Genomic DNA, 17460 nt, shown 5'->3' with positions numbered 1-17460 from the left:
ATTATGAGGACATGTAAACACATATACAAAGGGTCACATGTAATACATGGTGTTTGACCTCCACAAGACTTGGTTTAAAGGAATGTTCCAAGTTAAGCATTATTATCAAAAATAACAACTTTTTTTTAGTAGCTGATAACTGTGGTTACAGTAATGCTCTTACAACATACATAAACTGGGCCAGTGCTAGGAGGTTTAAAAGCAAAAATGTGAACCTCATTTTTTTGTTAAAGTACTCACATTAATTATTCAGTAAAAAGCTGTTTATGATTTGAGCCGTACATTTGCCTAAAATCATCCTTTTTGTTGTGAGAATACTATTCTGTGTGTATGAACTTCTGGTTACTGGTTCCCACTGGTTAATGTACAGTAAACAGCCACTGTCTTGTTTCCTATTTCTGGTGCATGTATAATGCTTAAGTGTTGAAACAATGCATATTGTTTATTAGCTGACCCCCTGACCCCATACTTTATTTGTGTCTTACCATTAGCACAATTTTTCCCAGTCAAAATCTTTTTCAGTGGTCAACAAAACAACCTAAAAATCTGTTGTAGAGTCCAGTAGCCACAAAGCTGGAAGAAAAATCGCTGCAACTTTCCAGAATGGCAGGGTCCTCCCTGCCTAGATTTGAAACTTCCTAATGTTTTCAGTTCTAGATCATTACCAATTAAGCTTCAATTTACCTCATCACGCCGGATCTGGGTCAGCGCCGGCGCCGCCACACACTCGCGTCATCATACTGTCGTGAACGCGCGTCCACAAGTGACGCAGTAGAGACGAAAATGTGGAATAAAGTCATTATTTTTGTTTTCTTTGCGCAAAAAAAGCATTCTCGTAGCGTCGTAACTTTACAGTTGAACCACTGATGTCACACAGACTACTTTGTCGATCATCTTGATACTTTTCTGGACCTTGAACGTGGTAGTTACCTTGCTGTCTATGGGAGGGTCTGAGAGCCCTCATATTTCATCAAATATCTTAAATTGTGTTCTGAAGATGAACGAAGGTCTTACGGGTTTCGAACAACACGAGGGTGAGTAATTAATGACAGAATTTTCATTTTTGTGTGAACTAACCCTTTAATTCCAAACTTCTGTATTGTCCCCAAAAACTGCAAGCCATTAAGCCACTTCTGATACAGGAAAGTTTCCTTCCACATAAACTCTATTCCATGTTGTAATGTAATGGACACACTGCATTACAAATCGAACAGAGGCCTTTTCAATGCCAAGTATTTTTCAGTTTTTGTTTCTCACAGTCCACCTATCCTCACACTCATATCCCTCCCAGCATTGCGGTGATGTAGAATGGTGTGGCAGCTGCCCCCCCCCAATTCGGTTCTATACAACATCTAGTAGTTTCAGAGAAATCACACACTTTGGCCTTTAAATCTGATAACTGCTCCGCATATTAGTGATGCAGCCATTTCACAGGATAATCTGTCATGCAAACACATTGCACTCACGATGTACCCATATTCCAGGATGATAAAGCTAAACTGCATGCTGTTTAATTAAATTCAAGACTCTTGTAAACGCAAGGATGGTGATAAATGCCTTTGATGGCCTCACAAATCAGCAGACCTAAACATCATTAATTGTTTAGGGTAAAATCTAAAGTGCAGAGTATGTGTTTTTACTGATGTTGCAATATAAAACTGCAAATAGTTTAGGTCTTACATGCCAAGAAGCCTGAGATGGATTAACCATATCATATGGATGTTTGGGCCCCATCAAATCCAAAGGGGGGCATCATGCAAGGCTACTGTAAAAGTTGAAGATGCAACATGATGGTTAAAGACTGAACTAAAACTGTTCTGAAGACAAAATTTATTAATTACTTGATAATCCTTTTTATATCAGTCTATTGTTTTCTGCATATTTTGTCTGTCTTATTTATTGCCTATCGATATTAATATGATTGATATGCATGCACTGTCAAGTGCAACGTCTACTCAGCCAAAATGTGATCTTATTAATGTTTCATGTGGATCTTTTCATGCTCAGGGAGTCCTGCTGCGATGAAACATCAACATATGTATTCGTCTGGCATATAAAAAGGGTAAGATAAAATTAAAAAGGAAAATGTGTCACAGTGTCTTCAAAAAGACTTTCTAGAGAAAATAAACTTTTCAACTGGAGCTGGATTCACACAACTATCTTGAGAAAAAAAAACAACAATCTTTTAAACTGCTATTTTCTTATGTTCTAACAAAAAAAGGGGAAAAAAAGTGTTGTATTGCTAAAAATACTTCGTTAGAATGTTCTTAAATTAGGATAACCTCCAGTTGTCATATAAATTTATTAGGTTGTTTCAAAATAATTATTGTTAAGTATTAAAACATAAAAATAGCTATATACATTGATTTGTCATGATTATGCATGACATGACTTTTTGCTGAATTCAGAATTCAGTAAGAACACTACTAAAACATTTTTCATTTTTAGAATTATTTCCTCGGTTAAAGCGGTTTTGTTCTCTGATGTTAGAAAAAAAAAAAAAAAAAAAAAAAAAAAAAACTGTAGTTAGTTGCAACAAACCACTTAAGTTAAGAAAGTCCTAGTTTTAATACCCTTACAATTATAAAACTAAAAGCTTTTCTTAAATGAAAGGGTTTAGTACAACTGAGCAATGGGCCTTGGTTGCCTTCAGAAGTACAAAAAAATATTTAAATTATTAAGAGCTTGGTGAAAGGAAAACAACATCTGCTAAGGAGCAGAAAACAAACATTTTCATTAACAGCACAGTCCCCAAGTGAAGTGGTCTACTCATGGGTCCAAGCAGGTCAGAATATTGTAACTAGCCCTAAAGCCCTATATAAAGAGGTGTTAATTGTTAAGTTAGTTGTACTTCCCATAACACTTTGAAAAAAAAAAGCTTGTTGTTTAAGAACCCTTTTTCACTATAAAGAACCCTTTGTGCAATAAAAAGATTCGATGGATGTTGAAGGATCTTCATGGAACCATAGATGCCTTTATTTTTATTTTAGTGCAGGTCTCCTAGCAGAGTAACCTTTGGACTTGCTCGACTACTGTTTGATAGCCAGAAAGTTTCCAAATACAATCAGAAAATGTCTTGAGTAGATCTTTAAATAGATATATTGTTTAATAATTATAACAAACTCTTTTTTTTGGTTTGATATTTTGTTACATAATGCTTTTATATTTTTGGGGTCAGTGTATAAACACATTCATTTGTAAACCCCAAAAATTCAATTGTGTTATGAAACAATGAGCTGTGTGTGTGTGCAGACTGTGTATGCTCCTCCACATGTAAGCTACCATCAAATACTATTTTTGTATTTGATAGAATGGTGGTAAATAATGTACGTATATTTACCTACAGATACTATAATGGAAGAATTTGAAACAGACTGGTAATGAAAGTAAAAATTGTTCATTCAGGGATTTTATAAAACCATTCTTAAACTATTGTATTTCTTCACGAGTTTTTTCATGAAACCTAATTTGAATTCAAGGTATTTCAAGGAAGGTTTCACACTTTTTAAACTGATTTTGATGCCGAAACAAAGAACAATGACATTCAGCACACTCCATACAGTCTTATCAATCAAACTGAAATCAGTGGATTCAGTAGTAAAGGATGCATGCAACTGCAAATCACCACTGAAAACACTGGGAAGTGGAATATGCATGGTGTGATGCAAACCAGCATCATGAAAGTAAGATCACATAAAAGAGAAGCAGACACTCACCACGTCTATGATCTGAAGCAGTGTGAGTCCCAGTTCCACCACTATAGGTGCAGAATCATTGAGAACAGGCCTTTCCAGTCTGTTATAGTTCTCCATCAACTCCTTATACAACTTCCGCTGATATTCCCCCTGTAATGAGTCTAAAGAAAGAAAGAAAGAAAGAAAGAAAGAAAGAAAAAGAAAGAAAGAAAAAAAAAAAAGAAAGAAAGAAAGATTAAAATTCTGTCATTATTTACTGACGCTCATGTAGTTCCAAATCCGTATGAATTTCTTTTTGCAGAATGTACTGGTCGCTCTTTCCATGCAGTTACAATTATACCTTGAAAGAATGAGGCAAAAGAAACAATGAAGTATAATAAAAATGTTCCATATGATCTGTGAAAACACACACACACACATACATACATATACATATATATATATATATATACACATACATATATGTCACACGGTCATGGTTGTAGGAAAGGCGCACGACAAAGGAGTATAAGTAAAGGAGACTTTAATAAACATCAACACACTTAGACAATTGAAAATAACATTAATCCAGCACAAAGACTGAAGACTTATAAGGACAGGCAAACTAAGGAGCAAACGAGATGAATAATACAACACAGGTGATCTGAATAAATGATGATTAACTAAATGAGAACAGGAACTGAACCAAATAAGGGCAGACAGGAACTAAAAAGAAACAAACACATGACAGATATTGCCCCCCTCATGGAAGGCGCGTCCTCCAGGGCGCCCGCCCCCCTGACTGATGATCGGCCGGCCGTCTTGACTTCCGAGCGGCCAGCGAGTGAGACTTCGGGGCGGCCGGCGCTCCTGGGTTGAGGATTACGGTGGAGCTCAGAAGAACATGGGGATGCCTCAGTTTGGGCAGGTGGTCGGAGCCGTTGGCGAGGCATGTGGGGGTTCCTGGCGTGAGGTGAGCTGGGGACACACGGCTTTTTCCAGAGGGGGCTGGACGAGGAGACTTAGAATTGACTTCTTCCACCTCGAAGTCGGAATCGTTTAAATAGAGGACGAGGTTAATCAGCTCGATCAGGGGAAAGTCACACGTAGGGAGATCGCAGCGGATTATATCATCGTCCAGCCCCAGCTGGAAACATGCACCAAGTGAAGATTCGTGCCAGCTCACCTCATTGGAAAGCGCAATGAATTCCTCCACATATCTCTCCAACGTCAGACCACTCTGCCGCAGCGCACACAGCTTGTCCTCAATTGTAGTCATCTTTATCTGTTCTTGGTGCTGGATTCTGTCACGCGGTCATGGTTGTAGGAAAGGCGCACGACGAAGTAGTAGAAGTAAAGTAATAATCATAATAATAATAATAATTATTATTATTATAATAATAATAGTCTTTAATAAACATCAACACACTTAGACCATTGAAAACATAATTAATCCAGCACAAAGACTCGACAGAAACTGAGGGTTTATAAGGACAGGCAAACTAAGGAGATGAATAATACAACACAGGTGATCTGAATAAACGATGGAAACAAACACGAGACAATATATATATATATATATATATATATATCTATATATATACACAAGTCCTATGGACCACTATTATGACAAGCTTTTTCACAAAGCTTGACAATAATTGCACGGCCATTATACATTTTTTTCTGTGTCATAATGGTTTGGAACGAGTGTAAATAATGACAAACTTTTGTGAACTATCCAATCAAGACTGAATTCACAGACAGATGGTTTGGGGTTAAACTATTAATTAATCGTTAGACAGATTTGATTTCCACAGGCTCTGATAGGCGACTCAGTAACTGAGACTAATACCCTGAGGGACATTGCTATTGTCCTGTAGATAAAAACACATGAAGGGAACATACTGAGAGAAGAAAATAATATGTAAAACTGCAGCAATCAGCAGTATAAAATATTCAAAACAGACCCATTCCTTCCAAAGATGGACTAAAGCGCACTGATGTGTACAAATGGGATTTTCTCAAATGTAAAAACACGGTGAGATGGAGAGATGAAACGGAAAATTTCAACAAACTAATGAATATTAGCAGTCCTGGATAATTCAGTGTGGATAATTGAATTTTCTTGGAATATCTGTAATGATGTCTATGTTTAGATTCAGTATGGTTATGTTGTTATATAAGCCGAATTTCCTTCATAAATCAAAGGAATTCATTCACATTCTAAGCAAGAGGCATCACTCACACTCTCTTGACTCACAATGCATATGAGGAAATTAAGAGGAGCGTATCTATCTGTGCATGAGATTGCAGCTGTGATGGGGAGAGAGGCAGACAGAGCAAACTATATGCAGCTCGCATAAAATCTGTTCAACATGAATCAAGTTTTGAATGAATGCACTGATGCAAACTCTCAGTATTTTGATGCAAGATATGCATCATATCAATGTCAAACCTGCCAACCATGTGTTGACTTTAATCTCTAGGTACACATAAAACATCACTGTTGTTTCTGAAAATGTATTCATTTTCTTTATTTATTTAGTAGAAAGATGTCAACTTTGATGTTCAAACAAATGAATATTTAAGAATTAAGGTGTCAAATTATTTTCAGAAGATGCAGTATTGGTTCTTATAAGTTGCAGTAGAAACATTTTAGCAGTGCTAACTGGCTTTTTGCACTTCTGTTGTCCATACAGACAGTCAAACCTTAAATGGATGGATAAGTTTGACACAGGAAGCTGCTTAGAAAGAGATATCGGCTAGGTCACAATTCATTTTCAATTATGAGTGTGCACATGGTCCTTCCTTTTAATTACCACTAAACCATATACTATTAAACAATTTTTTCCTTGATTCAATATGGTGCTCTTTTCCCTTGGCATTTCTAATGGCTGATCAGTCATAACCACACCTCTGCTGCACAATGGTGTTTTATTAAATCCTTTCCATTAAAGGAAATGTCAGGCATGCAGTTCAATGCATGGGTGTTTATTAAAAAATGAGACTTCAATCTCCTGTTCCCGCAGGAACAGTGATAGCTGCTAGATACAGGACATTTACGGGCAGCAGGATACAGGCTGGGCTTGTAAACGCTCAGGCTAAAAATCCTATTTGAAAGTTGCTTTGAAAGTATACTTTCTAAAAGACAGGATCGGCAATAGTGTCACTCACACATACACACACAAATCACAGCATGGAGCACCAACAACAGAGGAAGCAACAGAGGATTTAGCACTATGACACTAAAGGATTACAGCCCATGACAAGAATGACTGACACTCTTAACGAGGTCCCTACTGCGAAGAAATGACAGATTCCATCAGAGGCAACACATTAATTTCTCTTCTGTTCTCTTGCATAATCAGAGTTATCTGGGACACTTTTTGCACTTATTTCTGCAATTTACTATGATGTCACCCAGCTCTTTAGACTGACAAATAAAACAAAAACATTAAAATATCATGCATGTAATGGATATATATATAGAAAAACTTTGCATGTTTCTCTTTATGGAAAGAAGTATACTTTAGCATACTTATTATGGAAATAATATAATTTGTAGAATATACTTAAATGCAAGGTGAATATAAGGTTTTAGTCACTTTGGCCATAATTGTTAATAAACACAATGTTAGTTGCAATTAAATAAAAATTAAACGTTAAATAAAAATTAAACATTATAGTTTAAATGTATATTAAATGCAACTAACTGAACAGTAGAGTGCTTTCTAACCCACAAGTACAATTTTAGTACATTTTAATATATAATTTTAAGGACATCTTTATATATAATTTCATAATTACTTCTATTGTCTTTGAAATTTAATTTTATATACTTACAAAAAAAAATTTATATTGAAGCTGTATTAAAATTTATTTGATATATTTTTAATGAATAAGGTTGCGATGTAGTACATTTTAAATATTTTGTATGTAATATTGAATAATGCACTACAGTTTAAGTTATAATCAAGTAATTCACATGTGCTTTAGTATGTTAGTCAGGACAAGTTTACTTATTTAAAGCATGATAAAAAAATTAGGTTGCACTTTATTTTAAGGGGTCCTTGTTACAGTGTAATTATACATGTAGGTACTAAGTAATATTAATTAACTACATGTACTTAATATATGGTTAGGGTTAGGATTTGGGTTTGGTTTAGGGTTACTTGCATGTAATTATGCATACTTTTTTGTTATTATAATAGTAAGTACATGTAACATGTGTAGCAAGGACACCTTAAAATAAAGTGTTACCAAAAATCATTAAAACAATTATTTAAAATGTACTTTAAAGTAAAACTTTTAATTTAACATTATTACAAATGTACTCTTTAAAAGTGTACTTAAGTGTGTTAAGTTTCTGGTCCCACTTGATATAAAGTGGCCTTATCTACTATGTACTTACATTTAAATTAATCATTTGGTACAATGCACTTATTGTGTACATACATGTTTTTACATATTTTTTTTTAAATACCTACATATAATTACATCTGTAAATAATTTCTGTAATTACATTTATAATTACACGTTTGACCAATCCCTTACACCTTAACCCACTCTTAAACCTAACCATACCACCAAACCTGTCCCTAACCTTACCAGTATCCCACCTCAATAGCAGCTAAAGTGTTTTGCAATACATTATGAACACAATAAATACATTGTACTTATTTTTTGATGTAGGTACATAGTACCTAAGACCATAAGGCCACTATAGTAACCTTATGAAGTATAAGTACATTTCAGTGGTCTTTTATTTAAAATATGATCAAGATCACTTGATAACCCTGCTAGGATTTGAAATGAACAATCTACACAGATGGACCACCGGTGGTCATCACTAGTTGTATGCCAGTCAGAAATGCTTTCCGACTTGATGTGATGTGTGCCAAATACTCTTTCAGAGCCAGATCCAACAATTGCACAAATTAGAGAATGAAGGGAAACAACTTACAATCTTTTGTTTTGGTCTAAATTGTTAACTCTATTTTTGTTTGTGTAATATACGTTTTGTGAACACAACACTCTGATCTCTATAGAAAATGTTGGGATTTAAAGAATATTCATAAAACATGTTTTTATTAACACTAACATGGAGAAACACATATGCTGAAACAGAAGACACATATTCTGGTGAAACTAGATAAATCGGACTACTTGTTCTACTGTATGCACTTAATTGGTCAGAAGGAATATGAAAAAATGCTCATGTAGATTGCTGATCCACATGAGACATGAGATTTGTCTGATTTGCCTGCTCTTTTTTCCCCTCCTGCCCAGACTGCAGCCATCTACTCTCATTAACACTGAATGCGAGGCGTTTGGCATCTCAAATGAGTGTAGTGTTAACATAGACTTGCTTGTGAAATGTACACATCAGAGTTTAGGTGTTCCAGATTACCCTAATTCATAATTCACATAAGTGTTTGGGCTTCAGGCCCATCTCAGCCTGAGGGTTATGCAGTATCTGGTGAATGTGATTCAAATGCATATTTCAGGTATAGAAAAGAAGACTGTGATAGAGACCAAGAAAGAGATACTGTGGCTGCTCAGACCAACTCTATCCTGGTCAAATCTACAGCACATATAAAAGCCTTTAAATCACGTTAGTTAAATTTCATTTCTTATTTAAAAGCCTTTTCCCCACTGGTTGGCACACTCATTACTATGTATGTGCCGTCATTGATTAACCCTCTATTGCCTCGGGTTAACTAACCCATTTTCTCAAATTTGCAAGCACAAGATGTTTAAAAGATAAATATTGCAATAAAATGGTTAATAACAAAGGGATGACTAAAATAAACCAATAAAAATCTCTTTTAAGTTCATACTTGGTGGACGTTTTTAAAATCTTTTCTGGCAATGTACACTGTGTGAAAATGTCACTCAGATAAGTAATTTGTATTGATTTTTCAATATCTATCTAATATATCTATCGTCTTCCTGTGTTCGTCTCCCTTGGTTCCTTGGTGCAAATAAAGTCTTGTCAACATATTCTCCAGCGTCTCCTCGTGCATCGTGACATCAATCTAGCTAGCTAGCTAATTAGGAACATTTAAAACACACACACACACACACACACAGAAAAATCACAAAGGAAGTGGGTAAACAAATACAACAGCTGCGGTGTAAACTCAAAGCTGAGCAAACAGAAGCTGTGAAACACAATGTGGGACAGAGTGATATTACATATTTAAAAAAGACTGGAACAAGTCCTATATGTCACTTTAGCCTGCCTGGGACTGAACAAGCCCTTACTGAACTTTTCCTCACACTTGAGTGCTAGCATACAGTGCTAAACCCCAAACAACAATCAAGGAGACTCCAGAGGGAGACGGGTGGCTATGAGATCAGCAAGCTCACAGAGAGTCTGAACCTGACAGTGATGGCGTGATGGGTGATTTATTGAATTTCATGCAAATGGTGAAACATAATAGCAAAGAGAGCTCAATGGAAGCTTTGTGACCGTGAGACTTGTAAAAAGAGAATGTTGGACATAATGTGAAATACGTGGTAGAGAAAAAGAGAACTGAGAATAGAAAGACAGTGTGTTCTCAACTGGTTTTGCTTTAGGATTTTACATTGGATTTGGGATCAAACTTTGAAGTGTATTATTCCTATAACAACAATATATCAGTATATATTATTAAAACAGCAACAATGATAGACTTAATATTAACTAGAATAAGCTGTTTTTCCTTTTTTTCAAGGGAACCTGTTAATGCATTGTATTTTTATTTTATTTATTTACATTTTTTTTACTTTGCAAAGGTTTGTTAATGGATTTTGAGGATGAGGGAATGTAAAGTAAATTTGACATGTTTACATGTTTGACTCTCAGGTGACAAATCATTTTGTGCCAAAATACTGTAGCATTTGATTGGACATATTGGGGAGAATTTCTCCTTCTTTCAATAGGTCTATTCATTTTGCTATAATGACTATGCATGAGATTAATTGTTCCATCTTATTATTTGCATTTACAAAATATTATATATTTTGACACATTTTTGGGTCTTTACCCACCAGTTGAGAACCCACTGTAGTGAAAGAGAAAAATGCCTATACTGTAAGTTTGTGAGAGGGGGAAAAAGAAGAGAAAAAGAAACAAACATTGAAAGAGACAGACTTTGTTTTTCCTTTTTTCGATTTCTCAAGCTCTTCTTTCTCTGATTACATCTTCTGCTGGAAAGGATCAGACGCAGATGTTCTTTGCATGTGTGTGTGTATGTGTGTTTGCTTACTCACAGTCCAGGCCTTTTATGGGGATTTATGTCAATCCAAGTATGATTATGGTAGCACAAGTTAGATCAGAATCAGAAACACTGTAAATTACTCTTCTTCTCCACTGAGGATAAAGAGCAAATCATTTTATATGGAAGCCTGATCAGGAACAAGATATTCTTTAACTCAAACATCAAATCATCCATTCTAATAACACATCAAGTTTCACCTCATGCCTTTGGAAAAAAAAAAGCAAGTGAGGAAAAAAAAGAGAGAAAGAGAAAATCCCTGTGGAATAAATGGGTCAACTCATTCTCTGTAGGATTGTGTTATAGTCCAGATTAGCAATGAACGTCTGGCTTTAAAAGCTGAATGGCTATCACTCCACTCTTCCTTTGATGAAAAACAAGATAGAGGGGGAAAAGAGCTGAACGAAGCACACTTTCCTAATAATTCATTCAGTAATGGCAGTACTGGGCTAAAGGGGGCAGAGGGAAGAGAGAATAGGGTTGAAGAAGCAAACCCTGGAAAGTTACTAATCCTTTATTCTCATACTCTCTGTTTTCTAGTGCCTAAATAAGGTCACACATTATTTAGATTGTGAAATATTTGCTTAACTAACTTAACAGTACATTTACTTGATCACTTTTACGACAAATCATTGCTTTTAGATTTTTCAGCAGGAGAACTACCTGTACCTATCTGTATCTACCTGTAGCATCTAGGCAAGATCAAGGGTACGGTGGTAGAAGCAGGGTTGTCGATTGATTAAAGAAAATAAATATTTAATCACACTGATTTCTGTAATTAATCATAATAACCTAACATTACAGTTGTTGTAATCATAAATAGTATTTATGATATTTTAACACTGACTCTCCAAATTAATGTGGAAACAATATAGTTTAAAAATTGATTTATCTTTGTATTAATGAAGGCCAGTGTCAATAATACCAAATACTAACACTGATGCCTCTATTGAATGGATATTTTTATATAGGCCTATATTTTTTCTGGGTATGAGCAATTATGGCCATTCAAAATTACAGTAAAATGGAAAGCCAGACCTAATCCACAAATAGTTTTTATTAATCATTCATTAACAATAACAGAACATTAAATAAGTAATGTGTGTCACATAATCAGATTACATGTAACACATTTTTTGTTGTAAACTTTTTTTTTTAATGTAGCTACACCATGATATCAAAGTTGATTTCAAGTATTTGTATAGTATAATTACGCTCTAAATCTAGTGTTAAAGGGGTCATATGATGTTGCTAAAAAGAACATTATTTTGTGTATTTGGTGTAATGAAATGTGTTTATGCGGTTTAAGGTTAAAAAAAAACATTATTTTCCACATACTGTACATTAATGTTTCTCCTCTATGCCCCGCCTTTCTGAAACGCGTCGATTTTTACAAAGCTCATCGGTCTGAAAAGCGAGATGTGCTCTGATTGGCCAGCTATCCAGTGCGTTGTGATTGGCCGAATGCCTCAAGCATGTGACGGAAATGTTACACCCCTTACCATACTGTGATGCCGTGTCCCGGCCAGAGCGACGAGACAAAAACATTAAAACCCATCATAAACTAGGAATTTGTTGCATCCAGTGGGGACATAATTATGGATTATAATGCCTTATACCGTCTTTTTACGCGTTGCGTTGCATCGCGCCGTGTAAACATAAAGCCACGTCTGCATCTGTGATCGGAGAAATGACAAACAACAAGTGCTACTCTACACTGCTCAAAACTCGTGTTTGAATCGTCAGTGGCAAATTCTTTAAATATAAAAACGTACTTACAGTCTGTGAGTCAGAACAGCCGGCATTGTAGTCTACTCTACCAGGATCAGGAAACAGTCCTCCATAAAATGTGCTGCACACATCTGAATATTTGGGTTGAACTGTTCTGGAACAGTGTTGTAAGCCAGAGGCCTAGAGTGAGGAACGGCCGGCGGGCTAGAGTGAGCGGCGGCCGGCAGATTCGACAAAGGAGCGGCCAGCGGGCTTGCGGCAACCACATGTGACGACCCCGGGCTGGACTCCACTTCGTCCACGGTGAAAGCAGATCCGGCGATCTACAGCACGAAGTTGCTTTCTCGAATTTCCTAGAGAAAGGAAAAATTTTAATCGCATCATATGACCCCTTTAAACTTGTAATTCTAAGTAGCAAACTGGTAATTAGTATTTTGTGATGTATATCAGATGCTACATTTTGAAAGAAATTTGCACAGCAATGTCCATGCATGTTTCTCAAAGTAGTTTCTGTATGTGTGTTTGTGAAAAGAGGATAAACAAGTTTTTGGTGGATCCTAGAATGAAAAAAAATGGGAACCTCTACAATATTAGGCATATCAAACCTGTCCTATCTTGACTGACTGCTGCAATGCTTTTTCCTATATGCACAATCAACCTTTGAAAATGTGCATTTGGTCTTCAGCAACCCCAAGAGAGCATGTTACACCTCTCTTTGTCTCACTCTGCTGGCTGCCAATTGCGGCTTGCTTGTTGATTGAAGTGATGATTGCATACAGAAGTCATTGGATGTGCACAAAATGGCTTTGCCAAATCTTTTCCTTCATGATGCCACTGGTGGAATGTTCTTCCCAATTCCATCTCATCAAAAATTCACTTGTTACTGTTAATGCACTTTAAAAACAAAACCCTCTCTATTCTTCTCTATCAATGTCTCATCTACACTGTAATAAAATTATTTTTCTTAGTAAGGGAAAAGTATGAAAACCTGTTCTTGTGTAATTTAATAATTTACTAGCAATTTCAGAATGAAAGTAAATCCAACACCAGAGTGCATGTCTGTTCAACCTTGTACTTTTTTTTTTTTTTTTACTGTTTTTCATGTCACATATGGGGCAAGCTGAAAACCAAAATATCATATTAATAGACCACCATCTTTTCAAAAGTAAATGGCAAGTCAGATGCGCAGGGAACTAATTAATTATAAGTTTTGTGGAAGACTTGATCATTAGGTGTATTGAATTGTAACTGAACTCTGCAGTAGATCTGCAAGAACAGGACTGGGAAGGCCTGGTATATCCAAAAAACAATAGAATATCTTTGGGAAACTAGTGTAGAACCTTTAAACTCTAAACCTTTAAAACAACTGTCTGTTTAGGCTAATTGTTACTCGCATTATAACAGATCTAAATGCGAGTCTAAATTCTGATTGGATATACACCATGCATGAAACCACAGCCGATATATGCACACCTGTGGCTGCACATTAGTTAATTCTACAGTACATTAATATGCTAAGTTACGTTGCTTGGCAACCTTAAACAGCATATGGTTAGGCATATGAAATACATGGCCAAAAAATGTGCTAATAACAGGTTAAGCTATTTCAGTCATTTCTATGACAACAAAACTTAAAGGGTTAGCTCACCCAAAAATGAAAATTAGGCTGTGTTTTACTCACCCCAGAGCCATCCTAGGTGTATATGACTTTCTTCTTTCAGACGTATCCAGTCGGAGTTATATTAAAAATTGTCTTTGATCTTTCAAGCTGTTTAATGCCACTCAGCGGGTGTTGCATGCATCAGTCCAAAAGAAGTTAAATAAAAAGCGACCATCCATTAAAATAAAAGCGTCTCACACGGCTCCGGGGGGTGAACAAAGAACTCCTGTAAACTTCTAATTAGTGACCGTTGTTTTGTTTTGATCTCTCCTCTGCGTTTCCATGTGTGTCACTTCTGAGCGGCGCATGCGCAAAGCTGACCTCATACGTCATCCACCCGGAACTGCTTCCATTTACAACAGTGAGCAACAGTGTTTTTTTAATGGATGGGCGCTTTTTATTTAACTTCTTTTGGACTGATGCATGCAACACCCGCTGAGTGGCATTAAACAGTTTGAAAGATCAAAGACTATTTTTAATATAACTCCGACTGGATTCGTCTGAAGGAAGAAAGTCATATACACCTAGGATGGCTCTGGGGTGAGTAAAACACAGCCTAATTTTCATTTTTGGGTGAACTAACCCTTTAATACAACATCATTCAATAACACAGTTCACAAAGTGAGGTTTATATAGAAGTAGTTTACTGGATTTGATGTAGAAGGTCAGACCTGAACCACAATGAACCCCATTGCAATTTACTGGAACACCAGCTCTCAGTCAAGCCCCTTTACCTAACGTCAGTGCCTGATCTCAATGATGCTCTTGCATCTGAATCAAGCAAATCATTGCGTCATTCTTCCAGTAGCTAGTGGAAAAGCTTCTTAGACGTGTGGAAGCAAAGGGAAGGATGAATGTTTTTTGCCATTATTTTCAAAGTAAATATTTATACAATCAGTGAGTTATGTTACTGACATGATGATGAGGTCTGGCTCACTGTTCTATAGGGTTCAGGTCTGGGTTTTGTGTAGGCTGTTCATTTCCAGTACGCTACTGATGAAAAACATACAGTATGACTGCCATATCTCTCTCTAATCTACATGCTGACCATTTTCTCTCAGCCAAATAGTGTAAGCTATTTGGTCTATGGGATTTTAAGGTCATGGTATAAACTCTGACCCTCCATGCCAGGAGTATGATGTGAATATTGTCAGAATGTACTAGGATATAATGACATTTCTGCCAACATAAAGAAAATATCTATCCTGTTTTGCTGTCAAAACAGCAAAACATCATGGGTATTTTCATTGCTTTTAAAAGCATTGGTTATTGATTAAGAGGGCACACAAATAACAAAAAATGTACAGATAAATCAGATAAACATTGCAATATTCCATAAAAATAACAACGATAAATTTTTATTTCATGGTGACTTAAAATATATTTAATATTTATCTATTTTTTCTTATTATTTTATAGAAAGACAACAGAGGTTCGGGAATCCAGGGCCCTTTGTATGCAACTGTTCTACTGTACCTTTTAAAGAAATCTGCAAACTCAGTCTTACAATATTACCATAATTGGCACATAGCTGACCAGAGTCATAAACTGAAGTAATTTTGCTGTGCAATGAGCGAGTTTGACCTCTGTAAATAGTTTAAGGGAATCCCACACCTTAAATGGTTAGAATAGAAATCCACACACACACTGAATGTCCAGACAAAATCAATCAAAGAAATTTAATCATGGTTAGGCCGTAAAGGAAATTAAAGGACACCAAGAGACCATTTTCAGGAATGGAATGTGTTACTTATCCAAAAAGTCACAAACCAAGTTCTCTATTTGATAGGTTATTATTCAGAGGAGCAATTCCAGTTCCAATGCTAATGTGAAAGTGTGGTGGATTGTACAAAATTAGTTCCATTCCTCAAATTTGATTGGCTGAGTGATGTTCCAAGGGTGCTGATTTAATAATGGGACATTTCATTTGTTTGTACTTGTGTTTACGCAATGGTTGGTAGGCCACTTTGTTTTCTTTTGGAACCACTTTCTGTGTCAACTAAGAAATTTGTAGGGCTAATCAATATTTAATGTCATTCAGGCATAATACCACTCGGACGTCACAGATTTATTGTAAGAGGCGTAACTGAAAGTATCGAAAGTAAGTCAAGCATAGAGACATGCACTTGATACGCGCGCATACCCATACACTCATGCAATGAGTTAGCCCATAATACCCTGAAATTATAGGTCACAAAGCATTTCTTTCATCCCGTCCTTGCCATGGTTGCTCGCGTCTCGCATTGGCGTAATAGCGAGTAGACCTAAGGATGTTGTGCGGTATTTTTGTCAGTGCTCATGCGTCAGTGCGATCATGCCAGATGTTATGGGGTATTAAGGGGTCGAGGTGCTGCAAGGCAAATCGCACACAGACACTCTTACAAGCTGTACACAATGATAAACACACATGCTCATATTTATACGGTGAAATGATCAATCCTCGCTTTAATTTAGTAACTCTTTTGTCATACTTCACGTATTCAAGCTAAGTAACATCTTACAACAACACCGAAGTAAAAGCACCTTGATGTAGCCTACCTTCACGGAGTTCACTTTTACGATTAAATTTTATGTTGCGCAAATTACTTTAGTAAAAAAAGCAGCAGCACCTACCTTTAATACAAAATGACATCCATATAAAAATTCCAAGGTATATAATTCCAAAATATCTTTGATTCTGCATCATTCCTGTAATGGGAAGTTGTCCTTATACACACAAACCGACGAAACAGTCTGTCAGCATCCGAGCTGTGTGCAGAAGTAGGTAACACTTGCGCGCGCCGTCTTCCTCTCTCTCTTTCTCTCTCTCTTCTTTGCTTTTAATTTCTCAATCACATTTGTGACCTCAATGCAAGAGCAGTCTGTCTATAAACAGCATGTTATCCTTAAACGGTGACCCATTAACTGTCTTTTTCTGTGGTTTAATCAATCTCAGCCAAGAGTCTAATCACTATGCATAATAATACATAAACGATTTACGGAACTGGCGCGCGCTCTTACATTATGCGTAAAGACGCCATCTGGATACACGCTAGCTGCAGGAATTATTTCACTCACTTGCTGTGGATAATATGCTGCAAGCGCGACATGATGCTTGTAAAATTTACATTTAAAGTATTGAATCCGAGGGGAT

At 36.2% G+C, this 17460-nt stretch overlaps 1 protein-coding gene across 1 annotated transcript in view; it reads right to left on the bottom strand.

Annotated features, from left to right (window-relative positions):
* Positions 1–17245, bottom strand: part of LOC107655813 (neuronal acetylcholine receptor subunit alpha-7-like) — a 68091-nt gene extending 50846 nt beyond the window's left edge. The window contains exons 1-2 of the mRNA XM_016443400.1: positions 16941–17245; positions 3717–3856 (exon numbers count right to left, since the gene is read on the bottom strand). Coding sequence (XP_016298886.1) covers positions 3717–3856; positions 16941–17013 — 213 coding nt within the window. The 5' untranslated portion in view covers positions 17014–17245. The remainder of the gene's footprint in view (positions 1–3716; positions 3857–16940) is intronic.
* Between the last annotated feature and the right edge of the window lie 215 nt (positions 17246–17460).

This window comes from Sinocyclocheilus anshuiensis, unplaced genomic scaffold (genome assembly GCF_001515605.1).
Source record: "Sinocyclocheilus anshuiensis isolate Anshui unplaced genomic scaffold, SAMN03320099.WGS_v1.1 scaffold85, whole genome shotgun sequence".
Classification (NCBI taxonomy): domain Eukaryota; kingdom Metazoa; phylum Chordata; class Actinopteri; order Cypriniformes; family Cyprinidae; genus Sinocyclocheilus; species Sinocyclocheilus anshuiensis.
Note: the sequence above shows the minus strand (reverse complement) of the source record. Positions and strands in the feature narration are given on the sequence as shown.